Source organism: Chaetura pelagica, unplaced genomic scaffold (genome assembly GCF_000747805.2).
Source record: "Chaetura pelagica isolate M959 unplaced genomic scaffold, ChaPel_1.0 scaffold343, whole genome shotgun sequence".
Lineage (NCBI taxonomy): Eukaryota > Metazoa > Chordata > Aves > Apodiformes > Apodidae > Chaetura > Chaetura pelagica.
The window spans coordinates 622,168-634,412 of NW_009952873.1; the positions used below are offsets into that span (position 1 = coordinate 622,168).

General features: G+C 43.7%; 1 protein-coding gene across 1 annotated transcript in view; it reads left to right on the forward strand.

Moving 5' to 3' along the window:
• DENND5B (DENN/MADD domain containing 5B) overlaps positions 1 to 12,245 on the forward strand; it is a 63,707-nt gene that overhangs the window by 42,794 nt on the left and 8,668 nt on the right. Inside the window, exons 9-14 of the mRNA XM_009995214.1 lie at positions 510 to 641; positions 1,589 to 1,741; positions 2,225 to 2,303; positions 3,450 to 3,531; positions 8,494 to 8,622; positions 10,123 to 10,244. Of these exons, the coding sequence (XP_009993516.1) occupies positions 510 to 641; positions 1,589 to 1,741; positions 2,225 to 2,303; positions 3,450 to 3,531; positions 8,494 to 8,622; positions 10,123 to 10,244 (697 nt within the window). The remainder of the gene's footprint in view (positions 1 to 509; positions 642 to 1,588; positions 1,742 to 2,224; positions 2,304 to 3,449; positions 3,532 to 8,493; positions 8,623 to 10,122; positions 10,245 to 12,245) is intronic.

Sequence of the window (12,245 nt, forward strand, 5' to 3'; positions counted from 1 at the left end):
CCTACATAAACCTTCCAGATAAAAGTAACAAATGGAATCTTTCTCTTTCACTAGATTTATTTCTTTTTCTTGTGATTTCTTACAAAATATTTTTTTCCACTTACATACAGATTGTCACAAATTAGACAAATGGCTTTTAATTTTTTAGATTTTTTAAAGTGTAAACCAAGTAACAATGGAAGAAAACTTGATATTTTGATTTTATTGCTGAACGAATTTATTGCACTTTTATGCACTGTCTCTGGCTAACTCTGTGCTAATGTTTAACAGCACAGTTCACTAGTTAACATTGATTGTTTTGGTTCCACACAGGAAAGCATCTTGTTTTTTCTGTTGTCAAAAGGGAGCACTCTGCTTTTCCAGCCTGACAGCTAAGCATCAAATAAATCATGATGTTGTTCCTAGATTAACACTAGCTCATTTCTTTCACCAGCATTTGCTTACCTAGGAGTAGGATGAGGAAAATCACTCTGACTTGTAATATCTAAAATGATTCTGTTTATTTTTAGAAATACATGCAAGAGGCAAGGAGTTTAGGAAAAAATTTAAGGCAGCCCAAACTCTCAGACCTCTCTCCAGCTGTGATTGCTCAAACCAACTGGAAATTTGTGGAAGGGTTACTGAAGGAATGTCGCATGAAGGTGAGGTTCACCCCCTTCCTGCTGCCTGCTATCCCTTTGCTTACACTGAGCCTAAATAGTATCTGTAGATGGTGTTCTGAAAGCCCTTCACAGCTGGAATGTTGTGAGTGAGTTGGAGTACCAGGCTATGGCAGGGTGGATGTCCCTTTGGGGTGTTATCTTTTATAGGGAAAAAGGAACATATTATCATTCTTCTGTTTATGCAGTCAAAGTTGGTGAAATGAGTAAAAAATACAGGAAGGAGAATCAGCATGATCAGACATCTTAGGGAGGATTTCCTTTAATTGTTCATAGGTAAATGGAACCTAAACATAATGGGCACAAGACCCTTAGTCAGAAAAGGGAGCATTCAGCACATGCAACTGTTGTGTGTGTTGTTTATGCAGAACAAGTAAAGTACAGCAGCTTCTAATGTTGAAGAAGCTTTTATAGGCACCAGGTGTTGGTTGCAGCCAACGGGTTGGTCGTATACTGTTATTACTGGAGTTTTAAACTTGAATAGCTGTAACAAGAAGAAAAACAATTACTAAGACTGGAAATGTATCTATCTCTGTACTCTGCTTTTGATACCAGTTGGTAACATTATTACTGGAGTTATTACTGGAGTTTTAAACTTGAATAGCTGTAACAAGAAGAAAAACAATTACTAAGACTGGAAATGTATCTATCTCTGTACTCTGCTTTTGATACCAGTTGGTAACAGATCAACCCTGTAGAAATATCACAATTGAAAAAAACTATAGAAATAGGACAATATGGAGTAATTATGCAAACTTTCTTTTTTTTAATTATTCTTTTTAATTTACTATCTCTGTAAAGAGATTTGAGGTTTCTCTGGTCAGGCCTCTAGATTAAGCATACTTACGTAAACTCATCTATAAATTCTGTCCCTGATTGGATAACATTCTTAGAAACCTTTGGGAATTTTTATTTTTATTTTTTAATAGACTAAACGCATGTTGGTAGAGAAGATGGGCCATGAAGCAGTTGAGCTGGGTCATGGAGAAGCCAACATAACAGGTTTGGAGGAAAATACATTGATTGCTAGCCTCTGTGATCTGCTAGAAAGAATCTGGAGCCATGGTCTGCAGGTCAAGCAGGTTGGTAACTGGAAACTCAGGACTTTGTGTGTGCAGTAGTCTAGCAAACACTGAATGCCATCTCTACCTTTTAAGCTGCTGCTTGGTGGTGCCATTCCAGCTTAAACTAGGAGTCATCTTTGGGTTCAGAGTCCCTGGTTCATATTTTGTGAGGGCTTGAGGAGTTCTGGGTGTTTTGTTTTTATTTGAGAGGTACCTCTTGAAATTGCAATGATGTTGTCAAGTAGGTGTTTTCTTCCCTTTCAACCTTCAGAAGGGAAAGCCAGGGAGAGGACAAAGAAACAAAGCGGGTGGTGTGACTGCCAGATCAGAGAGATGGTCCTCTCCTCTTCCTGAGATCTCATGGCCCAAGAGAGAAGGACTGATTCTCACTGCTGACTGTTTGGTCCATCAAAATGCCATCCTACTATTTTGCAGTGTTCAGTGGCCTCTTTTCTTTTGTCTGATTTATTCAAAGCTATGTAATACATATTCAATTTTCAGGGGAAATCTGCTTTGTGGTCCCATTTACTTCAGTACCAGGAAAGAGAAGAGAAGCAAGAGCATAATGCAGAATCCCCAGGTGAGTACTTGGCAGTTGACTCCATGAAGGGTCCATCACAGTGAATAAACTTGGGCCTGGGAGGAACAGTGCAGCCACACAAAACCCATGCAATGTTTTCAGTGTATTTGCTTGCTTATAACATGTTTACATTTTGAGACCTTTCATAATCACCATGAAGATGCCTTCATGTCTGGACTAAATAGATTAACACCATTGGAGGCAAATTAACATACTTCTTATTGCTGTCTGAAAAATCACTCAATTTCAGTTCACTACCTTCACTCCCTTTTCACCACCCCGAGTGTTTCCACAGGAGGTGATTTCTCAAGGAGCTGAAGGTGTGTCTAAGACAGCTGACGTTTTTCTTTCAGTGAGCATAATCTGTCTCTCAAATCACAATGTGAATAACTCCATGTTCAATAAATATGCTGGCAGACAGTACAGTTCAGAAGTTGTGTAATCATTACATTACTTCTGTGTTGTGAGAGAGGTTGAGCTTCTTATGACTTTTAGATCTCCCTGCCCACAGGCTGCTGCTTGCTAGATTTTGTTGTAAAAGTCTCTGAACTTTAGTGGGACATCTTCCAAAGACTCTCCAATCCTCCAGATCCTGCAGATGCGAATTTGTATGATCGATCCTCAAAGACGTTTCTATGGACAAACTAGTCTTGCTCATGAAAAGACTTTTTAATAAGTTCCAATGAGTAATGCACTAAGCAATCTGGCTGGCAGGCACAAATTCCTGAGAGCAAAATGTGACACCACAAAGCAGTTTGATCAGAGTAAGGGAGCACAGAAATGCATGGCATTCTTACCATTGAATGTGCTACTGTAGCTTAGTTTTATCCCATCCTCCTTAGCTGTTTTCCATAAAAACATTTTACTAATAGATCTCATCACCGTACAGTTTTATGTTAGTAGATTTCACATACAAAAAAGGAAACTGTTCAATCTCCCAGTTCAGTGCTGCATTAAGGAAGAAGTAACATTTTAAGCATTTTTCATTTTGTCCACTCCTACATTTCCAGGATAGAGTTAATGATAAAGCACAGAAACATTGTAGTCGTGAGGCACTTCAGATTTTTTTCAGCTGTATGTAAAACAAATGCATTGCAGACCTTTGCTGTAATTTTGTAATAACTTCATATATTTCCTCTGTTGCAGTTGCTGTTGGAACAGAAAGACGAAAGTCTGATACAGGAATTAGTCTGCCTACTCTGAGGGTTTCCCTGATACAAGATATGAGGTACACAGTTTCCTAAAGCATTAATTGTAGTTTTAATTGTGTAGCATAAGGTAAAAGATAACTCACTGGCTGGCTGTTCACAAAGGCTAATGAGAATTAAACCTTCTCCTTAGCCCACATCCAAATCTACAAAATGTTGCCTTTTTATTTTACAAAAAACTTTTTTGCATGTTTACTTGCTTTATTTTAGCTAAACGACAATTAAAAATCAGAATTTTTACGGGGGTTTTTGTTTTCTTCAGGAGGTTCTTCTACCAGTAATAATGCTAGAACATCTACCAACAACAGCAGATATGTGGAATTCCTTGCTACTTTGAGCTTGTTTCTTTCTGTTTGCTTTAAATCACTGACCAAGCAAGTAAAGTTAATAGGCAAAGCAAAGGATTAGAAAAACCTGCTTGCAATGCCTGAGCAATGCTTTTTCTTTTCAGTTAGCTTCTTATGACAAATAGTAATAAATGTACAAATTTAGAAATGCAATCAAGCCTAGTATTTGGGTAAGTTTAAAGTCAGAAGTAAGGGCAGGTGCTCTGTAGGAAATCACAGCTATCTCTCTGGAGAGCTTTTAGGAAGTGTTGGTTGGCAACTGAAAGGATTAGAAAGCAATTAAGAAGAGGTGGAGAGTGATGTGACAGCATCAGGCAGTTTTTTCTTCAGGACATCTCCTTGACCAAGCCATGTGAGGTCAAGACACTGTTTTAACACTACACTTGCCATGGCTAAGCATTGCAGTGGGGTAAAAGTGCCATGAAAGAGAGGAGGAGCAATGCAATAATGCTTTTCTGTAGAGAGCTACTATCAATTGCTAGCAATTTAATGTGTGAGGCAAAATGATGAGTATTCCTTCTTGTGATACCCTATCTTCTTCCACATAAAAATATGGCAAAAAATCTCATGGCAAAAAATGAGATTATTTGTAGTCAGTTCACAAAAACATGATTACAGTGATCTGATTTTTACCATGTGCATTGTTATAGATTTATTTTTTTTTATGTGACATCCCACAGATTAGTCAGATGTTTCTGAAAGAAAATGACTGTACTTCCCACCTGCAGTGTGCAACCTTTGTGCTTGACTTAATGTAGTTTTAGTCTTGTACTCTGATTTTGAGGAATGTCACATGGCACATAAGGCTAAAACAACATGTGAAGGAGGGAGGGAGACTATACACTGGGTAATGCCAAGAGGTCATTTTGAATATGTGTCCATAATTTTAGAATCCCTTTTGTGGGATGAGGCAACTATTTACTTAATTCAGTCCTGTGAGGCTGATGGGCAGGTAGAGGGTCAGTCTGGGGAAAAGGATAAAGGAGGATCTGGATGGGGATTGGTGACAGAGGAGGCCATGTGTGTTTGCTGCTGCGTGTGTTTCATCTTCCATGTACTTCCAGTGGGAAAGCCCAGCACAGATCTGAGCAGAGATCTCTTGCTTGAATCACAAGAGTAATTCCACTGCTTTAGAGAGGAAAAGTACAGAAGCAGAAGGCTACCTTTTGTACTATGTTGGGTATTCATGATTGTCCACACAAGTCTGGTCATAGAAAATCCTGGAGAGTTGAATTTGTCATCCCTAATCTCATGGCATACTTTCTCCTGCTTGGGAGGAATGCTGCCTAGTATTGGTTTGCACACACAGATTTATGCTGAAGTTAGAAGGACAGGCTAGGGCTGCAGTGCTAACTGAACTAATGGCTAGAGGATTAAGCATTGCCTTAAGTACAGCTTGTTTTTGATGGCTCATGCAAGGTTATGTAAACAACTTAAAAAGCAGGGCTGAATCACAGTCACGCTCGGAATGAGCAATGAGCCTGTGCTGCAGGTAATGTGGTGTGTCCTCTGCCTCCCTCGCAAAGCCAGGCACCTTACATGTGGTAAGAAAGATGCTCAAGATGTTTATTTTGGTTTGGAGAGTCTCTGCACAAGTGTGTTTGGGATATGCCCTTCAGCTTTTCCCCCAGGTGAGGATCTGCAGCATCTCTCCCACCCCTCTCCCAGCTCCGCAGCAGACTCCTGCTGCAGCCTGCCTCCAGCATGACCTCCCACTTCAGGCACATCACTGCATGTCCAGCCAAACTAGTTAGCACCAAGGCAGCTCCCTGAAACCTTTGGTCCAGTTGGGTTCAGGTGTCAGGTCCTTCCCCTTTGGGCAAGCCGTTCCTTTTTGCCAGCACTTGCTTTCATGCCCCATCATGCCTCCCCTCCCCAGGTGCTGGGCACACAGCAGTGATCCTTAACTTGCTGCAGTCTGAAGAACCTGGGTTAGCAAGGACCTGCTACCCGTGTGGGATGAGCTAGTACAGCTCGTTTCTGACCACACTGGCATCAGGAGCAAGCACACCATCCTCAGGGGCATGGCAATACTGAGCAGCTGTAACCTCTTCTGTCAGAACAGCTATTTGCAGAGGGGATGTCTCACGTACATTTGACAGGGAAAACAGATTTTTCTTTATTACTAACGGGATTAAAAGCAAGTCCCAACCCAGGGAGCTGCACTGAAATCGCTGTTCAGTGCCCTGATAAGAAGAGTTTGCTGTGTGGTGATGAGCATACAGTGCTTATGCTTAGGTCACTGATAAAAATAGAGCTGTTCTGACTCTCACAGCTGAAAGTGAAATAAATTTGAGTTCCTCAATGCTCTGTTCTGTTACACTCTGCTTTTGCTGATGCTAAGACTGATTACTGAATCTTCTTAATGTTTCTGGTGAGCTGCGTGGCTGCAGATGCTTATTTTTCCCAAATGTACAATTACTGCCCATCTAGTCTGAACCAGAAGCAGGTAATGAAGAGGTAAAGAGTGTGCATGGAATAAGGTTGAGTCCATCTGTACTTGAATCTTCTCACAGTAAGAGAACATATTCTACTTAGTGTTTTGTATTAGGTGTAATTCAAGTCGAGCACTGGGGGGAGGGAGGCAGAGGGAGGGAGATGATAGTCTGTGCTTTGATCTTCCCGTCTCAAAAGACTTGAAATGTCTGAGGAGAGTCTCAACACGATGTAGTTGAGTGTAGTGCACCTCCTGTTTCCCAAGGACTCTGGATTGCATGCCCAGCTGTCTGGACTTGGAAAGTCTAAAACTGTCACACCCTGGGCCAGGAAGGGTTTCCAGTGCCAGGAGCACTGATTCAGCTGGTGGGCATCACTGCTGGCAGAGGGAGGCTGCTGAGCATGCTTATAAAGAGCAAGAGCTTGTATGTGAGTCTAATGTGCCCTCCTGGGTTTGATTTACAGCTCACTGATAGTTAGTGCTTCTCACCTGGTCCATCAGAGAACAATCTGTGTGTCACATTAGGGAACGGGAGGGAAGTTTCTTTTAATTTTTTTTCTTTCCTCTTTTTTTTGTTTGTTTTTTTTTTTTGTTTGTTTTTGTGTTTTTTTTTGTAAGGGGGTTTTGAAGCAGCTTGCTTTTGCCACTGGCAAGCTACCATTGCTCCCATTGATTTTAATTTTTTTTCTTCTTGATGGCGCTTCATATATGTCTGTACAGCACAGAGCTATGTGATACAGACCCCTAAGCTTGGGTTGCAAAGACAGACCTGTATTTTGAGTATGTGTGTAGATCAGCCTGGTGAAGAATGGTGCTGCTGAGCTATGTCTGGTATCTACTTCATTTGTGCAAAGAAGACATGTATTTCTAGGCAGCACGAAGTTATACTTTGTAAATTTACTCTTAGGTCACTAGTCCTGTTATGTTAGAAGCTCTATAAAGAAGAAAGTATTTTTCTGAAATAATGCAGGGTCTAAATATAACACAAAGCTCCCACTTGGGTGTAACAGATGGGGGAAAGCATGAGACAGTGAGACTATACTAGTCAACATAAAAGCATCAGTCACAGCGTGACTTTGTTGGATTTTCCTTGGAGTAAATATTGCCACATTCCCTAATGCTGGGAAATGCACGCAGGGCCTTTGAGGAAGATGTGGGAGTTGGAAAGTTGCAACAAAGATGAGTTCAGACTCAGCTGATGGTCCTTGGAACCTGCCACAGAGGTTTAGAGGGCTGAATTGCCTGTCCATGTAACATGTAAACTGCATCAAAAATAAGAAATTGCAGCCTTTACTTTTCCTTGCTGGAGACTGTTACTCATTTTTATTGCTGTTTATTTAATCAAGAGAGGGATTTTTTGAAGCAGCTTTGCAATGCTCTCTCTTCTAAAACTTCCTGTGCTCTAAAGTTCTAGGGCTTCTGGCATTCTCAAAACTGAAACACAGGAAGTTTAAAAAAAAAAAAAAAGAAAGAAAAGAAAAGCAAAACCATAGAAGAAAACCCCTGTAGAACAGTTCTGCTTTCCTACAGACCAAGCATGTGGTGGAGGCCTGTTCAGATCACCACTTACTCCAGGGCCTCACATCCCTGAAAATGTGATTCTGCTTGTGACTGCCTGTGACTGGTTTTCCCCAACAATCCTCTTTTTTTCTCAGATTTCCCACTGCAGCTGCCATCAAAGGGTTTGTTAGAGTCTTTGGAGTAGATCGTGGTTTTGAGAAAATCTTAACATTTGTATTTGTCCTCTGCCCTCACAGACATAACCACTCATGTCAGCAGCTTGAAGGAGAGACTGATACCAATGGGTCTCATAAGGTGGCTGCTTTTTTTAAGTGTTAGCAGTGTCCACGAGGACACTGACCTCAGGCAATGCAGGGATGAGCAGATCTACCCCCGCTCACCTTGGCCAAGCAAGGGCCAGGACACAGAGCAGCTGGTAGAGGCTGGAGTGTGTCTGGGTTGCAACCTGCCATACCAGGGAAGGGCTGTCCCATGTCCCCAGGCCATGCTGGGGATGCCGGGGGTCTCAGTGCCCCAGGGCAGGGCTCTGCAGGGCCATGCTGGGGATCTCTTTCTCTAGAAATTATGTCAGGAGACACTTTCTGATTCAGCTGCTGCATCACACTAGATGTTGCCATTTGAAGTATGTGGGATTTAAATTCTTTGTCTATAATTATTTTTTCCCCCATTTGTTTCAGGCATGTTCAGAACATGAGTGAGATAAAGACTGATGTGGGGCGAGCCCGAGCCTGGATAAGGCTTTCTCTGGAGAAGAAGCTTTTGTCTCAGCACCTGAAGCAGCTGCTTTCCAACCAGGCACTTGCCAAGTAAGCTGGCTCTTTCTCTCAAATTTCACTTTGATGTCTTCCTCACTGGTGTGTCATGGAGCTGTACAGGCCTCTGCGGTTTCCAGCTCGAAATGACTGAAGGGCAGAGGGGAGCTGGGGGATGAGGTACTGCCTGCCCAGCAGCACAGAAGTCTGCTCCATCTGCCTGGAACAACAAATCCCAACTTTCAGGAAGGAGGTGTTGGGTTTGGGTCAGATCAGTGCTTTGATCCAAGCCACTTCACAGGCCTGCAATCACTGTATTTTGTGCAGATGAAGCAGCAGTGCTGTGTTATGTTGACTCAAGCCAAAACCATCCTGGCTGCAACAGGTGGAGTTAGAGGCCAGCCCCCCAGCCCCTTAGCAGCTGCTCCAGCTTTGCCTCCTTCTGGACAAACAGGCGCTTAAGGATCTACCTGTGTAGATGTTCCCTGGCTTGATTTTCTCAAAGCAATGCACTTAGGAAAAAAACCCCAAACTTTATGAAAACATCCCAGTTATTGTGTGCAGCTCTTAGCAGAACTGGCTCTGTTGTGTTACATGCACAATTATGCCAGAAGCTACAGAAAACATATGCTAATGGGAAGAAAGAGGAGTAGCTGGAGACAGTCACCTCTTGGGTGATCAGCTGAAGGCATGGTGGCAGACCCAGCTTCTCTTGAAGGTCCATCTATATCTACCTACCTTGACAACTTTTTGGGAGTCTGTGGTCTTTCAGACTGCAGTGTTAAAAGCTCAGTGCTTTCTCAGAGTGGGTTCAGGTTAACTCCTGGTGTGCCTTTTTACCACTTCGGGCAATTAGTGATAATAGAGTCATAGAATGGTTTAAGCTGGAAGGGACCTTAAAGATAACCTAGTTCCAACCCCCCTGCCATGGGGTTGCTCAGGGCCCCATCCAACCTGGTCTTGAACATTTCCAGGGATGGAGCTTCCATAACTTCCCTGGGCAACCTATTCCAGTGTCTCACCACCCTCACACTAAAGATTTTCTTCCTAATGTCTAACCTAATGTCCCCTCTACCAGTTTTGAATGTACACTGGGTTTGCCAAAATTAAAGAGTGGCAGGAGGACCTCTGCTGCTGCTCAGTGCCTTCCATGCTTTGATGCCTTCTGGTTAGTTTTCTAAGGAAGATTAGGTTATTAGATAAGGCTTATTCTGTTGTGGGAAGAAATGAGGTTGCTATATGTTGGTTCAGATCTGCTGTTGTGAGCAATGTTAGTTTATATCTCTCTTTGCAGCAAAACCAAAACTGATCCTTTAATGAGATGAACCTGTAGCCTTGCTATGGTAGCATGGAGCCAAGACTGGTCTGTAAAAGCTGGGTAGCACAGGGGGCATTTGCCCCCTACGGGTTTCTAGCAGCTTGTGTTAGCTGAGGAATCTCACTTTTCATACCTCCCATGAAGATCAGCTCTTCAGTTGGTGTTTTGAGATTACAGCATCCCCTAAGATATGCGGGGCTTTTTCAACAAGAAAGCGATGTGTTTGTTTCTACCAGGAAACTTTACAAGCGTTACGCTTTCCTGCGCTGTGAAGAAGAACGGGAACAGTTTCTGTATCACCTGCTCTCCCTGAATGCTGTGGATTACTTCTGCTTCACAAGCGTCTTCACCACAATCAGTGAGTTGGAGAATCAATTTTTTCCCCCTGAACAAAAATCAGTTGCTGTCATGATTTGTAAGTGATGATTTTGCTGTTGCTGGTGTCTGAGTAGCTGAGCCCTTATCTGGAAACCGTGGCTGTTGCTGTCAGGCTCACGGGTGCTGGGTGTTGCTCTGGGAAACCAGCTGGAGAGCCAAGGGTTGTGTGGGAGTGCTCTGGAGAAGAGCATTGCACAAAGGACAGTAATCAGCAGCAAGTGCTGCTGTTGCACTTGATTTCCCTTGCTGAGTTGTATAGTCTCTTTCATCTTCCCTCCCAGAGAAATCCTCTACTTCTTAATGTTTCCTTCTGGCCTTCAGTAAGTGTGCATCCTGACAGACTGCTCTCTGCAGACTGAGAAGGAGGTAGAAGTCTTGGAAGATGAAATACAAGGCACTTTGTGCTCTGCTCTGTATTTTAAATCTCTTTCTGTCTTTCCTTAAATGCCAAGATTATTCCCTCTCCCTCTCCTGTAAGAAGGAGAGCAGAGATTGGATTGAAATCTGAAAATTAATCTCCCTCTGCACTGGGCAATACAGAGAAGACAAGACCTATGAGATGACCTAATTATTTGGATTCACCTTGGCAGCCCTCAGTCTTCATTTCCTCCTGGTTCAGGGTGAAGTGAAGCAAGTTTTACATGGCTGTCAAAACAGGCACTCATTCTACTTTTCCTCCTCTTAAAGCAATAAATGCCCTCAGAACTAGCACAGCGCAAAGAGATTTATTCATCCTTGATTACCTTATTTCTGCAGGGCATCCAGCTTGACAGCTTTTCCCTGTAGGACAAGCACTTGGAATTTGAGGGTGGGGCTTTTTTTAAGTGCAATACCATTGTATGGTGCACAAAAAAGTAAAAAGCCTGGCTTGTCTTACCCAGTCAAAAAAGCAGCTTGGGAAACGTAAGGAGAGAGAGTCTGAAAGTGGTACTGTGTAGTGTCCGAGTGTGATCCAAATCAGGGTGCATGGTATTCCTTGTCTTAAGCACATATGGGTGGTACAGATTTAAAAGCATAATAACGACGTTGGGAGGGAGTTGGGGTGTTTTTGTGAGTGTGGTTTGTTTGTTTCTAATGAGAGAATGTCCACAGAGACACATCGGACTTGAGATTTTGGCTATGCTGTTACCAGCCATGCCAGTACCTCTGACATTCTCTTCTCCCCTGTAACCTCTCATGTGCCCCTGCTAGGCCAGGCCAACCATACAAGGTTCAGCAAGGCCAAGTGTCAGGTCCTGCACTTGGGTTGCAACAACCCCATGCAACTCTGCAGGCTTGGGGCTGGAAAGCTGGAAAGCTGCCCAGAGGAAAAGGACCTGGGGGTGTTGATTGACACGTGGTTGAATATAAGCCAGCAGTGTGCTCAGGTGGCCAAGAGGGCTAACAGCATCCTGGCCTGTGTCAGAAACAGTGTGGCCAGCACGACTGGGGAAGTGATTGTCACCCCGTGCTTGGCATTGGTGAGGCCACAGCTTGAATACTGTGTTCAGTTTTGGGCCCCTCACCACTACACAGAGGAGACCTTATTGCTCTCTATAGCTACCTGAGAGGAGGTGGTAGGGAGGTGGGTGTTGGCCTCCCAAGTTGCAAGTGATAGGACAAGAGGAAATGGCCTTAAGTTGTGCCAGGGAAGGTTCAGATTGGATATGAGGAAAAAAATCTTCCCTGCAAGGGCTGTCAGGCTCTGGAACTGGCTGCCCAGGTGAAGCCACCATCCCTGGAGATACTGAGAAGACACGTGGATGCGATCCGTAGGGACGTGGTTTAGCGGTGGACGTGGCAGCGCTGGGTTATCAGTGGGACTTGATTGGGTCTGATTCCGTGACCGTCTCCTCAGCCTGCCAGGCCGGGAATTGCCTTGCGGCAGGCGCAGCGTCTTACCCCTCTCGGGCGGGCTCCGGAGCCGGCCCTGCTCGGCCGCCCGGCGCTGCGGCAAAGCGGGCGGTTCTGCCGCGGGGCTGCAGCACCACCGTGCGGCCCC